At 33.9% G+C, this 15,522-nt stretch overlaps 1 protein-coding gene across 3 annotated transcripts; it reads left to right on the top strand.

Moving 5' to 3' along the window:
• The first annotated feature begins 2,975 nt into the window (after nt 1-2,975).
• Nucleotides 2,976-14,234, top strand: LOC18101239 (uncharacterized). 3 transcript variants are annotated; one of them, XM_052454483.1, is made up of 14 exons: nt 2,976-3,742; nt 4,670-4,748; nt 4,865-4,921; nt 6,720-6,775; nt 7,555-7,786; nt 8,545-8,631; nt 8,724-8,801; nt 8,957-9,040; nt 11,771-11,835; nt 11,913-12,111; nt 12,183-12,271; nt 12,995-13,109; nt 13,304-13,428; nt 13,538-13,840. In XM_052454483.1, the coding sequence occupies exons 1-14, from the start codon at nt 3,075-3,077 to the stop codon at nt 13,551-13,553; spliced, it is 1,950 nt and encodes a 649-aa protein (XP_052310443.1). In that variant the 5' UTR covers nt 2,976-3,074; the 3' UTR covers nt 13,554-13,840. The 3 variants fall into 3 exon arrangements, with proteins under 3 accessions (XP_052310443.1, XP_052310442.1, XP_024461278.1); XM_052454482.1 differs by having other exon boundaries at nt 13,304-13,841; XM_024605510.2 differs by lacking the exons at nt 13,304-13,428; nt 13,538-13,840 and adding an exon at nt 13,870-14,234 and having other exon boundaries at nt 2,977-3,742.
• Nucleotides 14,235-15,522: the final 1,288 nt, after the last annotated feature.

The raw sequence follows: 15,522 nt of genomic DNA, 5'->3' as shown, positions 1-15,522 counted from the left end.
GTACTAGGCCTGTCAAAGGTAAATAGAGGTGCTGGTATCCCGAGCCAGTTGAACTTGGCTTGTGAATAAAAATATTAATTTAGTTCGAATTCGATGAATATTATCGAAATTAATTAAAAATAAAATATAAATAGTTGTAATTTATATTAGATATAGATTTCGTCTGTTTACGTGGTGTGGAAAGTGTTTTTTTTAATTTGATTTTTTTATTTTAAATTATTTTTATATGTTTTTAAATTTTTTTGAAGTGTTGATAGTAAAAATAAATTTTAAAAAAATAAAAATATATTATTTTAATGTATTTTTAAATAAAAAGCATTTTGAAAAATTATCGCTGCCACAATGTCAAATAATCTCATAAACTAGTTATTAAACCATACTATACTTTGTAACATGTTAGATAATTTTCTTTAAAAGAAAATAAATAGGTAAGCTTTTTCAAAGTATTTTTTAACATAAAAAATCATAATTATAAATCAAAAAATTTATGCATAGATTCAATTAAATAAATTAAAAATTATCTGTACCAGTACATGCAAAAAAAAATATTAATGATAACAAGAGACTAAATTGGAAAAATTGTGATGGATGCAGATCAAGATATTTGACCTGGCAGATATATATCTGGTTGTGTTTAATCAAAAAATCAAAATCAAGTATGAGGTACCAAATCAAAAAACTACAAACCTAAAACAACCTATATGTTCATGCAATATGGATTTAAGATTGGTTTTATAAACCTATTTTGTACATGAATAAGCCTAACAAACTCATAATAAACACTCATGTTTTAACATGCATAGCTCAAGCTAAACAAAAACTAAAATAACGTTATATATGTAAAAAAACTTAAACAATAACTTTAATATATCAAAATCATAAAAGGACTTCAAAAAAATATCATTGAATAAAAAATACAATAACAAAAAAGTAAATGCAACATCACTTATTAAGCATTTGAAACCTCTTTTCTATACTTGTAAACATAAATATAAAACAAAACAAATAAAAAACAATAAAAGCATACCACAAAATACCTCATTTTAGATCAGAAAGGTATACCTAAAATATCCACTCTTTTTTGGCTTTTCTTTAGAAAAATTTGCCTCTTACAAACTTGTAAAGTTTAAGAAAACTTTTGATTAGGCTTTTGGATCTTTAAATTAAATTTTCTTTGCCAATAAGGCTTTTATTTGTTGAAAATATACTGTTAAATTTTCTAATCTTATATATTTTAATCTTCCTCAACTAGTCTTTGACAATTTCCAAGGCATTCTGGTGCATTCTTTTCACTGATATAATTTTTATTTTCTTCAAATATTTTTTGTATTGTTTTTTGTTTATGTGGGGGCCTAAAAATGGGTAACAACATAAAACATAAAAAAAAAATTATAGATGAATAAGAATAACATCTTAAAAAAAGTAAATACATGCAAAATAATTTAATAAAAGCCTTTATTCAAAAAAGGCTAAACAAACAAAATAAAAAATCACAAAGGAGGGATATTAAGTGAAATATAAATTAAACAAAAAAATAAAAAAAAGGTATCAATTAAATGAAAACCAAAACTAGAAGAAAAAAAACAATAGTTTAGGCACAACAAGCGTGTTTTAAAAAAATAAGAAGAACAAATGACTCGGGTTATAGTCTCAATCAAGTTTAATAAGTTTGTTTTATTTTAATTATATGATAAAAATTAGAGAAAGATAGTAAACAAATAAATTTTTTAAAAAATATCACGATAAGTTGAAAAAATTAAAATTGGAACATGAAATTGGATAAAAATTAACAAAAAAATCAGCTAAAGTTAATTTGAAGTAGCGTGACAGACATGTAACTTGGATAGTAAGAGGTGAGTCAACTCGGGTTAACTCGCAAAATTCACACCGCGGGTCACAAAACCAAGATAACTTAGTAGAAAAGTAATTAAAGAAAACCACAAAGCCAATATTTTTTTTAAAAAAATAATTAATGTCGAATAATGAAATAAAAAAGAAAATAAGCATAAAAAAGATGTTGGCTCAAATTAAATTTTCAAACCCATGAACCAGGTTATTAGACCGAGAGCAAATCAAATATTGAAGGATGAGATCAAGATAAAAAATCAATTACATGAAAAAATATAAAAAGTTAACAACTAAAAGAACGAGGTGAAAATTAAAATAAAAAATAAATTAGAGGTTAAATTGAAAAGAAAAACAAATCTGAAAAAAAAAAATCAAAAGAATAAGGATCAAATCGAAAAAAAATAATACATAATAAACTTAAATTGAATAATAAAATTGAAAATCAATAAATTTTTTATAAAATTAATAGAAAAAAATAGAAATAAAATGAATAACGACTGAATTAAAAAAAAATACATATTAAATTGAATTTTAATGACTAAATTAAAAACAAATAATATTTTTATAAAAAAATTTAAAAAATAAATAAATAAAAATTGAATATTATGTTATTGCTTGGTAAACTTGAAATAATTGTATAACACATTGAAATAATCACTTCAAGTCTCGAAGTGATAATTTTCGGTTCGGTTCGATTTTTATCAAAAAAAGTAATCAAGCCAGTTTTTTTTTAAAAAAACAGAAACCGAATCATAACCGATTCAAATCAATTAGTTTTGGTTCAGTTATTATAGAGAAAAAACTGATTCATACTGGTTTGACTCGTGTTTTTTCGGTTTGAGTTTGGTTCGGTTCAGTTTTTTCGGTTTCATACTTATAAAACCGAAACTGAACTGCTCCTGTCGATTTTTTAAAAACTCTAATCGGTTTAATCTATTTTTTTTTATAATTTGATTTTTTCAGTTATTTTTTTTTAATTTTTTTAATTTCATCGGTTTTTCGATTTTTTTTACCATCCGTGCCTTGAATAACTCGAATGTTGACTTGCTAATAATTTTACTGCGAAACCTAGAACATTGGAGAAAATGACATCGAAGTCCTGCTATTCATTAATTACTATTAATTAAATAAAATGAAAACATATAGTCGAAGCCAAATTGACACCAACAAAAAGCAAAAGCCCTCACTGCTTCTCCTGCAAAACCCTAACACCAAAAAGCTAATCAATGGAATTCGACGAGATTGAGTATCTGGAGAAAACCGTAGAGGAAGCGGAAGATCGAGACGATACGAGGAAGAAGAACAGCAGTAGTAGCAAAAAGAGAAATGGAACCGAGAGAAGTTACAGGAAGCGAGACGTCGATGATGAAGATATCGACAACGACGAGGACCGAAAGGCAAAGAAATTGAAAGCTGAGGACGAGAATGGTCGCGATCGCCACCACCGGAGAGACCGAGATTTAGATAGAGATAGAAGTAGCAGACAGAAAGATAGAGAGAGAGAGAGGAGAGAGAAAGATAAGGAGAAGGAGAGAGAGAGGAGAGAGAAGGAGAAGGAGAGGGAGAGGAGAGAGAAGGAGAAGGAGAGGGAAAAGAGAGAGAGGGGGGGAGAGGAGGAGAGAGAGGAGAGAGAGAAAGATAAGGAGAAGGAGATAGAGAGGAGAGAGAGGGAGAGGGAAAGGAGAGAGAGAGGGGGAGAGGAGGAGAGAGAGAAAGATAAGGAGAAGGAGATAGAGAGGAGAGAGAAGGAGAGGGAGAGGGAGAGGGAAAGGAGAGAGAGGGGGGGAGAGGAGGAGAGAGAGAGGAGAGAGCGCAGCAGGAGCAGGTCGAGGAGGTATGAAAGTGATAATCGTGAGAGGGAGAGGGAGAGAGAGATTGATACGAGAGAAAGCAGGTGATGATTTTTTTTTTCTTTTTCCTTTTTAATTTTCTTTATAGCTTAGATCATGGGATTCGATGCTGTTATTTTTAATTTTTTATCGTATGGTTCTAAGCGTTAATTAATGTTTTGTCCTCTAGAAACTGAATTTTGAAGTCTAATGGGAGAAGCAAATAGTTTATGACAAGGATTTGGTTTTGAGATGGATTGTTAATTGATGTTATTGTCCCCTGTAAATCCAAGGCGGGTTGGATACTTTCTCGAGGTTTTTGATGAAAAATCTGCTGCTTCCTATGAGATTTCTTTTCTTCCTCCTTTGCATTCCATGTGAAAGGGGTGTGAATTGAATTTGGAACATTTTATCACATGGAGTAAGAACTGAGGTTCTAAAATTTTCATTGAAGCTTTGTTCCAAATTTGACCAAAGTTTTGTTTGATTTGTTGCATGGAGTTTAGTTGTTACTCTGTGATGAATGATCTTGTTGTTTGTCTGTAAGTATGCCTTGGTAACCTTTAAAGAGAGTAAGATGTTAATCTGTTGACTTTGACAAAAAGTTGAAATACATATGCTATATCAAATGAAATAAGAACTGGGGTTTTTAAATTTTAATTGAAGCTTTGTTCCAAATTTGAATAAAGTTTTGTTTGATTTTGTTTGCATGGAAATTGGTTGTTGCTTTGTGTTGAATGATCTTGCTGTACCTATATTAGTATATAACTATCCTTGTTAGAAATAATATGGAAAAAAGGCTGGCATTTTGGTGTCACTATAGGTCGTCCTCTATGAAATTACTATGGAATTAGCTAGAAATTTGTATTTTTTTCTGACATCATAGCACTGTTTTTTCTTTTCAGTTATAAGAATGTCGATGCTTGTTTATTAATCTCATGAATTTTCATCTTTTATAAAAATTGAAACTTTGAAAGTGTTTCGGGTGCCAGGAGATTTAAAGAAAAGAAAGAAGTGGTGGAGCCTGAAGCTGATCCAGAAAGGGACCAAAGAACTGTTTTTGTGTACCAGGTTCATGGTTTGCTCTGCTGTTTTATGATTATTAGTCATGGAATCATAGATATATTGTGGTTCCATTGTTTTCTCACCTTGTTGCTGCTCTGTTCTCATGGATTTTGTGATGACAGATGCCTTTGAAGGCGACAGAGAGAGATGTGTATGAATTCTTCTCGAAAGCAGGCAAGGTCAGTGGCATTTTTTTTTATATATGTATAACACAAGAATAGTTGTATATTTCTGGATTTTATAAAATCTGTACGTAACCTCATTGTGGTCTTTTCAAGTTTAGTTATTGACTTTTTTTTGGATTAAATTTCACAACCCATCCTATGTTTTGGATCTAATTTCACTTTGCCTCCTATACTTTGAATAATTTTACATTCTATCCTTGACTCAGTTAGTTAGTCTGTTAATTTTTTTCTAATTACCCTGGTTGCCAGTGTTTATAACCGCTAGGCATTTTATCAGGTCTCTCTCTCTCTCTCTCTCTCTCTCTCTCTGTACACACACACACACACACACACACACATCTTAATGAACACATTTCTATCTCTCATTTCTCTTTTCCTTCAATTTAAAAAACTCACAAATTCATCTGTCGATTACCAATAAACAATATTCCTTTGGTAGGGACAAACACAAAAACAGTAAGCCCAATTTTAGCATGTAAGTTGATTATTCTTGTTAATTCCTTTCTCTCTTTCCACTTAAAGTCTTGAAATTGGATTCTATTTGGTTTGTTGGTTTTGAATGTTGATATTTCTATCTCGCCTTTTTTTTCCTGTATCGATTTAACAAAACACAATCAATATATTTTTGTACAAATGGATCATAACATGAATGAGTTATCTAGCAACACAATGATTTGAGTTTTAAAAGCCAACCATGGATTAATTTGAACAGGTTGTCATATAGTAGTACTTGGAGGGCCAACTTAAACAAATTTTCAATGATTCAGCACATCAAGATTTAAGCACACTTGCATCCTTAGGTACCTTGTATACTCTCATCGATGCTATGAGCTTGCTCATTAAGAGTAGCTTGAGGAAAATGCTCCTAATGAATATAGTCCAAATCAATTCCAGAAAAAAAAACCCCACAAGATATATTTTCCCAAACTATATCATGAGTTTCCAAACCCTGATTGCATTTGCTTTTGGTGGTGGTAATAACACAATATACTCCAAAAACATCCTGGTTAATTTAATCTAATTTGCTTAAAATTAAACTTTTTAACACTTGACTAACAGCTCTTGGATGGAGGATGCAAAGTGCAATTAAATTGAAATTACAGGATGACAAATGCAAAGTTCCTAAATAACAGATAGTACAGTGAAACTGCCTTCAAAATGCAGGATGATTTGCGAAATTTACTCCTTTTTGTTTCTTCCGGTGTATGAAAATTATATGGATTTGTTGCCTGATAAATTGCTGAGAAGAATAGGAATGTATGTTAATGAAATGCCTTTGCGTTTTTCAGCTTCAGTTACAAGTAGTGTAATGACTTTCTTGTCTCATCTAGATGTGGGATGAGTTAAAAGGTGTGCATGCATTAAGTGAATTATCTTGGTATTAAGGAGTGGTGTCGTCCCATATGCTTGTGTATTTTTGGAAATTCAAACAAGATGCTCCAGATACCATCATAATTGTAGAACTATATTTTTCTGTCAGCGATTCATAATTCAAATGAATGCAAAACTTCGCGTTCAACTTATTCCTCTTTCATTTCAGCAACTTCTTCCTCAGTTGCCGGACCCTTAATTTCTTGGCCACCATTTTTTCTCTATCAAACTCAAACACCAACAACTAGATTACCTCGTAGGATACAAAAGTAGTTTACATGATTAGACTAATCTTAGTAATGCAATTGCCTTCTGATAGGTGTTTTGTTATGTAGTTTGAATTTCTGAAATTTCTTTGCACACTGCAAATTTTGCTCTGTATTAAAATTTGATTTGAAATTAGTTTTCCTTGATTTTTCAGGTCAGGGATGTTCGATTGATAATGGACCGAAATTCAAGGCGGTCAAAAGGAGTTGGGTATGTGTGCCTTTCTGTTTAAACATCAAGATGCTTATGCACTTCTTCTAAAGTAACTGTTAGCATATTTATTCCAAGAATCAAGTTTAACTGTATTCTTAAATGCAATAGCAATGCGATAATGATGAGGGATGATGGGAATACCTTGCACTCATGTTTAATCAATTCATTCAGCGCACTCAAGGTAGATGACATAAACCTAATTTTGTTTTATACTTTTCCAATTTTCTTCTTCTGAATATTTTGTAAGTAAAGGGACCTGATTATGAGCCATGTATAATTAGTCCTGGATTTCAATATTGGTGCTCCCATTCTGGTTTAATGTTGATCCTTTATGTCTGGATAGTTTGGTTTTGGCGGCCATCTTTCTTAAGAAATTATGTTAACAAAAACTTGGTTTTTTTAAAAACATCTAAATTCTTTATTGATGAGCCATTGGTTGGAGCATTGATTGATGTTTGTTTGTTTATGATTTTGGGGCTCTTGTGCACAAACATGTATCAAAGTGGAGACCACTGCTAACTTTTTTTTTTTTTCATTCTAAGTCATCTCTTCTCTCCTTGATCCTCATGATACACAATGTGTTCTGGTTTTGTATATTTATTCCGATGAGTTGACATATTTTATTACATGGGACATCAGATTCACTGAAAGAAACTCAGCTTGAGTTCTCTGCGCACAGTTTTTGTTTTCCTTCATCTATTTGCTGTATGCTTTGTTAGTTTTTCTTCTTCCATTTCGTTTGTTCTGACTAGTTATCTGCACTGGCATAACTGCAGGTATGTTGAATTCTATGATGCAATGTCTGTGCCAATGGCAATAACTCTTTCAGGTCAACTGCTTCTTGGACAACCTGTAATGGTTAAGCCTTCTGAGGCTGAAAAGAACCTCGTTCAGCCTAGTGCTTCAGGCGGTGGCACAGGTGGTGTTACTGGACCATTTGGAGCAGTTGACAGAAAACTGTATGTTGGGAATTTGCATTTTAACATGACAGAAATGCAGCTTAGACAGGTAATATGATTGGAGAGTTCATTTGGTTTATTGTTCATTAAGACAAACAAGTTCACTTTTGTTTTTGTAATAATCAATTTTGTTTATTAACTAGGATAAGCTGTAACATAATAATTATGCACAGAGGCGTTTATGCCATTAAATCAGAGAAATTGCCATTCCAACCACAACAATTTAAATGAAAATTAATTTTTTGGCATCACTTTCTTTGAACTACACAAGAAATCATTTAAGATCAGAAGTAACTTTCTTAGTTTCCCTTCAAATCAACCACTAAACTTTGGGCACATTGAACTTTATCTTTCCAATGTTCTTAAAGATCCGTTCTGAATTGTGTCATTGGTGTTTGCAAGTCTTTAGCTAAGCTTGTGCTGAATTGGAAAAGGAAGTTTAGGATGCCTGTAGAAGAAATTTGAGAAGCTTTTGGTCAACAACCTCTTGCTGTATAGACTTGGACTCACTACAGATTCATGAACTCTAGGAGGATCATTACTGATGCTGCTGAAGGAAGTGTTACTTGTTATCAGCCCTTGATGTTGAATTAACAGTCAATGACTCCCTTAGCTTTTATGGTTTGTTTTGCATGAATTTTGAAGTGCACAGGTCTTGTATTATGCCTTGTTAGTTTCCTGGACACAGATTGAGTTTTTTTTTTGTAATTGTTAGACAACTAGTACTTCCAATTATTAAACCATCCTCTTTCTTTCACAAATTTGATCCAGCTACATAACATAATGTCTTACTTTCGTGTTACTCAGCTTTTTGAACCATTTGGTATTGTGGAGCTTGTGCAACTGCCTCTTGACCTTGAGACAGGACAATGCAAAGGTTTCGGATTTGTTCAAGTCGGTGATGACTTCTTGTTGGTTGCAATATATATTTGTACTATTTAATCATTCACATTTGTTGATTGATTAATTCATCCACTCTCCTACAGTTTACTCAACTTGAAAATGCTAAGGCTGCACAAAGTGCTTTGAATGGAAAACTGGAGATTGCGGGTCGAACTATTAAGGTATGCCTAAGTTTTTGTAGCTCAGACTAGGTTTCTCTTCATATGTTTTATTTGTAACAGCGGTTTTTGTCAGTCAACTATTTGTCTTTGCTGCCTTAACCATAAATGAGTTTGACAATGTTGGGGTCTGTAATGAATTGTTTGTGTACGTATAGGTTTCATCTGTTACAGAACATGGCGGACAGCAAGACAGTGGAGTAAAATCTGCTGACTTCGACGATGATGATGGGGGTGGATTGGTGAGTTAAATGTTGCTATCTATTGTATGAGTGAACTTGAACTTGCATGATCATTGGCAAAGAATGACTTTATTTATTTATTCTTAGGGGGCGGGGAGGGGGTTGTAATCCCCTATTATTTATCAAGGATGATGGTTTACATTAATTTCATGAATTTACAATCCTGTAAATCAAATAATGAAAAAAAATGCACATGAAAATTATAGAGTAAATTACCCAGAATAATTTTCGACTAGGCCATGGGATTTTTTTTTGGGGGGGGGGGGGCAAGAGAAACAAGGTATTGTGAAAGAAGGGAATAGGAAAAAGCCAAAAGACCTGGTTTTACTAATGGAACTGTTGAAACTTCATATAGGATTTCAATGTTATAAATCATGGCTGGTTTGCTCTTTGTATTGGGTTTTGTTCCTAAGCTTTATTGTTGTGTTATGTTGATTTGTGATTGGGGTGAAAGAAGGGAATAGGAAAAAGCCAAAAGACCTGGTTTTACTAATGGAACTGTTGAAACTTCATATAGGATTTCAATGTTATAAATCATGGCTGGTATTCTCTTTGTATTGGGTTTTGTTCCTAAGCTTTATTGTTGTGTTATGTTGATTTGTGATTTGGTGGGGGGGGGGGGGGGTTGGGGGATTTGATATGGTATGTGGTCAAGGGGGATATTTTTTACATTCCTTGAGAGGTGATGATCTTATTTTTTGAAGTAATGGACTGTTTTTCACTTTTGTATGGTACACTTTGTTATTATGATATTATGACTAAAGCTGGCACAACATGATACTATTAGGATGGTGATTAGTTTAAAACCTTTTTCATGGAACCGAAGTTCTGTGATGTGGACAACAAAGGAAGCAAGAATTTTCTTTTCATAGACAATGGGTATTTCTGTAATTTCTAGGAATTCTGGAAATTTGTCAGAGATTTTCTATTTGGTATTTTATTGGTCCTGATTAATTAGCTTATTAGTTTTTTCCCATTCTACATAGACTTATTATTTTCTTACTTAGGAATCCAAGTCTTTATTGGATTTGAACTACTAGAACTCTATAAATAAGCACGTAGTCTTTCAATATTTTAATGGAGTGTGTGGATAAAATTCTAGCAATTTGATTTTGATTGGGTGACTCAATCTCCTCTAGGTGTGAAGCGTAAGTTTTTCTATCCTCTAGGTGTGACTCCTAGAGGCCCTATTAGTGTCACTTTAATAGTTTCTACAATTCCCAGCAGAAATCCAGTTCAATACATCTCTAAACAGCCTCCAAAAGTCAGATACAGAACAGCTCCTAAGCTGTCCTGCATCAGGATGTTTTCTGTAACCTTTTGCGGTTTTTGCATCTATTGAAGATGTGTAAGATAAATGGGAAAGAGCAGGTGTATATATGTACAGTTAGTGATGTACTAACATGGAGATGAATCAAATTTGGTCACTATTGTGATGGATGTTGAGACAGACTGTTAAACTTGCCTTACTGTCATGCAATCCTGTTATCTTGTAAGCATCGACGTTTACAGTTTGCATCTTACTGTTTTGTTACCACTACTTAATGGATGTGATGGCTTTCACAGGGCTGTAACCCCTGCAATAAAATATCTCAACTGTTTTAATGTTTTTCCTAATCATCATCATTTTACAATCACATACTATATGTGTGTACATTAAATTTCACAACTATAACATCTTGGGTGGTTAGGTTTTCATAGCTCTCCATGTTTTTCTTTTCCCAAAATGGAATTAACTTGTTAGTAATTTTACTGGTTATTCTATCACCTGAATGAGGTATAGATTTTCATGAACACAATGGTGTTCATTGATTTACACATCATAAGGTTAAGTATCGTTACTTTAGGGTGATTTTTTTTAAAATATGTAGATCAGAGAGACTTTGCTAAAATTGGTTAAAAATTCATGTCCTCTGTGGTCGTGATAGTTATGTAACATAGACAAAATGCTAGCAACCTTATATGAGTATGATTTAAATCATGCTAGCTGTCTCATTTTATGCACAAGGATTTGAGATAATTTGTAATCCAAGTGGGTGTTTGTTTTGCATAAAATATTTTACAAGAAAATGTTTTCTTGATTTTTCTGTGTTTTCATAAAATATTTCAAAGTCAACCTATAAACTTAGTTTATTTGTCAGCTCATGAAATTCCATAAAATAATTTAAAGACAATAATCAGATCACAATATTATCAAATTATTTCAGTCACCATCAACACCCCAGTCCACCACTCCCATCACCATCATTATTCCACTACTATATTGTTACACCATACTTACCAAATATCATAAATTTGTTTTGTGTAAAGGGTTTTATGTTTAAACATTTTACATTTTTTATGCAAAACAAATGCCCCCTGAGTTAATGCTTTTATTTTCCAGGTTCCCCATCTGAAACTGTCAAATGAATTCTGAATTGACAGAATGAGAAAACTTGTAATAGTAACTGGAGACTCTAGTTTGTACAACAATTTTAAGACACTAAGGTTAATCAAATATGCCAATGCCAATTTGAAAATTTTACTTGCTGGAAATTTTATTTTTCGTGCAACAAAGTTTGATGATTCAGTTATTGTTTTGCTGAGGTCGAAGTTCTTGATGTTATTATTTGAGGGTATGAGGACTAACTTGCATAGGAAAGAGTGTCAATAGTTGTACTGTTTCTTTTTCTGGCATTTTTAATTTCTCCAAAATCCAGCTGATGAAATGAATTCACTTTTCCCATTCAGGCTTTGAATGCTCAATCAAGAGCATTGCTTATGCAGAAGCTGGATAGGACTGGCACTGCCACAAGGTTTGTCTATCTTGTTTAATTTTGTTTTTTCTATTTAAATATCAGTTCCATAGCCTTAAATCTAGTTCTGTTTCCAGTATTGCAGGCTCTCTTGGAGTACCTTTGCTAAATGGATCAGCTCCAAATCAACAAGCCATTAGCTTGCCTGTCAATGGGCAAACTAATATTGGAGCAGCAGCATTTCCGGCACTAGTTTTACCTTCCCCTGCTTATGAATCTATTGGGCAACCCAGCGAGTGTCTATTGCTGAAGAATATGTTTGATCCAGCCACTGAGGTTTTTTTTTTTTTTTTTTTTTTTTTTCAGTTCTCCATTGAGCAGTACTGATTCTCATAAAAATGTTGCAGACGGAACCAGATTTTGATTTGGATATTAAAGAGGATGTAGAAGAAGAATGTTCAAGATACGGTCAGGTGAAACATATTTGGGTGGACAAGTAAGTGTACAACACATTGCACTTTATCTATATTGTTTTTTATAGGTGCTCTGATGGAGAACGAATGGAAGATTTCAACATATTTGTTTTAGGAAAATTAGATATTTTATTTTATTGCTTTTGTTTTTCATTCAGAACGTCTTGTTATTTTAGGTTATTATGACATATGGCAGGTTAGCTTTAATTAGGAGTTTTATTTTGTTTAGAACCATATTCTTTTTGCTTCTTTGTTTTAGGGTTTCATTAGAGTTTTGGTGCCTATATGAGGGTGCTAATATACTTATTGAATGATTATTGTCTTACGACTGGTTACTCTTGACTTCCTGTAAAATTCTGGTGACATGGAACTTTCGTTGAGATCTTGTACATACATCATCACTCACTCTCTCCACTAGAACTCTAATTGCAGGCACTACCAATAGAGTGTATTGCTTACTCAAAGTCACAACCAATTGAGGTTACTGAACTTGACTGCATCTGAAGCTATTTTTAAGGGAAAAAAGAGAGTGAATATTGGCCTTTCAATGTATCACATTGCCATGTTGTCTACATGTACCCAATCAACTACCCTTTTTTAGAATGCCATATTTATGGGAATTTTATTTTAAATTGAACTGTGTGTCTGCAATCTTTGTACACAGTTTTAGGCTTGCAACTACAGGGTGCTGGTTTGAGTTGAGATGGCCGTACATTTCCATTCTTAGCTGTTTATTTGACCTGCAGGAATAGTGCTGGGCACGTGTATCTACAGTTCGACAGCATGGAAGCAGCAGCAAGAGCTCAGCGTGCAATGCATATGAGATGGTTTGCGCGCAGGTCAATTTTAGCAATTTTCATGGTAATAATTTTCAACTATGCACGATTCTTCTGATTGTCTCTTGTGACTCTTTAATCAAGATAAAAGATTTTGAAAATACATCATATTCATCTGGGAGGCTGAGAGGTTTTGAAAAACCTGCTTTGAATAGAACTTCGAGGTTCCCAGTTCATACCCCTGTACTGGCACTGAGATTTTATCTTTGAGCTCTGTAGGCTTCAACTTTTGGACTGGGTAATAAGTCCTTCAACAAGGCTGCTCGAATGTTGTTTTCAACTTCTTGTTGTCCTTGGCATATGCATTTCCATAGCAAGAGCAGATTTGCTGAGTATGCCCAAGGTTGCTTTACAGGCAACTCTGCAATACAAATAGAATTCTAAACTGTTCCATTAAGTTTTAAGGAACATCCTTTTCTTCTCCGGAGTGAGAAGTGGTTTTCTTTCCTCGGGAATAACTTCACTGTAGGCCGTGATCAGAGAAATTACCGTGGTTAGAACGTGTTGGCTTTTCATTTTTTTCTGCTGGCCCGCATTATTCATGGTTTGCAGCAACATGTTCTTTTCTTGTACTTGGAAGAAGAATGGAATGCTTAACTGATACTCTTTAACTTACAAGGAAGTTGGCTTTCTTCTTCCGAGTAGGAAGGGGTTTGCTGCCCTAAGAATTGCGGAAACCACCAAAGCAACTGTTATCTTTTCATCTTTCCCTGTGTGCCCTCGCTGTTTTTTGTCTGCAGCATCATGTCTTTCCATTTTCTCAAAGAATTTGTACTTGTCTGCAGCCAACCCGTGAATATGAAGCAAGATTCCAAAATGGAGCTTGAAGGGACAGGTCAGGATTCTTGTAACAGAATTCAGCATAGTTGTCTTGATATTCTTCTTTCCTGGGATGACAATTTATGCACCCGCATTTTTTGTATACAAAGCTCACATGATATTTGTAAACCCTCCTGTCTGTCTTCCTAAGTTTTCTGACGAAAGTGCAAAATTGATTCTTTACCTGTCTGTCTTCCCAAGTTTTCTTACAAAAAGAGCAAAATTGATTTAATATGCAACTGAAGCATCTCTATCAAATGTAAAGATGGAATGCAGAATTATGCATATGCTTGAGAAATTTTATGGTGTTTGGATGATATCCTTTTAATTATTCTCTTTTGTACACTTTGAAGAAAGATATAGATATAAATATTAAAAAAAAAAAAGAAATTTTAGGCTGAGATTTTTTTGTCATTTTTGTTGGTTATGAATTTTATTATACCTTTTCTCTTTTTCTTCAAAGTGAATATCATGATATAATTAATAGAATATCATTAATTAGTTATTTTTTGTGCATTATAAAATTTAATTTTCCGCTCTAACTAAAACGGCCTTAGGCTCCATTGGAATAGATGGAGCAACACATGCTCGACACGTCATCATTATATTAGAAAACTGTAATACCTATAGTTTTTAAACCCAACCTGGTGGTTGACCCGGTATCATGAGCGGGTTACGGGTCAGATGGGTTGACCCGGGTCAGCCCGGGTCAACCCAAAAAAAAAATACTCTGCTTTTTGATAGGTTTCTCTCTTTCCATATTTTCCACTCTCCGTTTGCTATGTATGTGCTGTTCATTGGCGATCTACACATCTGGGCAAAGTAATATAAAAAAAGACTTGTATTTTCCCCTTCGATCCCTCTTTCTTCGTCTTCTTCTTCTCACAAATTCTCACTTTAGCTATGACTGCAGAGTTCACTTTAAGGCATTGTGTTTCTGATTTAGATGGGTTTTGTTTTCTATGGCCTTTACTTCTTGTAAAGCAACAGGATTACTCTCTTAAACAAAAACTAAGTTGTTCTTTTTCTATGAGAAAGAGGATTACTCTCAAAACCTTAGCACCTCTCTCTAAAGCTTCAGGATCAAACCCAGCAGTGTTGTTCGTGGGTGACCATTCCTAGGAGCTCTAGATTACCCGCCGCCGTTGATTGAGGCAAAGTGGATGGCTGAGATTGTACAGAAGAAGAAGACGAAGAAGATTGAGGGGAAGGAGAAGGGTTTGAAGGAGAGAAAGGAGAGAAACTAAAAGATCCATTAGCAAAAAAAACAAAATTTGATTGAGAAAAGGAAAAGGAGGCTGCTATTGCTGATATTAACCCTCCAATTTCACTTGTTTTTCCCACTTTTTTCTTTTACTGTGTAGAGAAATAAAATGATACAGTGTATAGAGAAACCTTGGGCAAGACAGTTGCCATGGAAAGAGAGACGAAGAGCAAGACAGTTGCCAAAGAAAATAAGGTCGGGTCTCAGCCGGGTTTACCCGGGTCGCCCGGGTTCCGGGTCGACCCGCTGGGTCGACCGGGTTTCACCGGGCCAACTCCCGAGCGAGTTTTTGCCTCCACCCGGACGGGTCCCAGGCCCGGGTCGGCTGGGTCTCGGGTCGACCTGTCAGGCCGGT

This window comes from Populus trichocarpa, chromosome 7, assembly GCF_000002775.5.
Source record: "Populus trichocarpa isolate Nisqually-1 chromosome 7, P.trichocarpa_v4.1, whole genome shotgun sequence".
NCBI classification, from domain to species: Eukaryota; Viridiplantae; Streptophyta; class Magnoliopsida; order Malpighiales; family Salicaceae; genus Populus; species Populus trichocarpa.
This window is presented reverse-complemented; position numbering and strand designations above follow the sequence as displayed.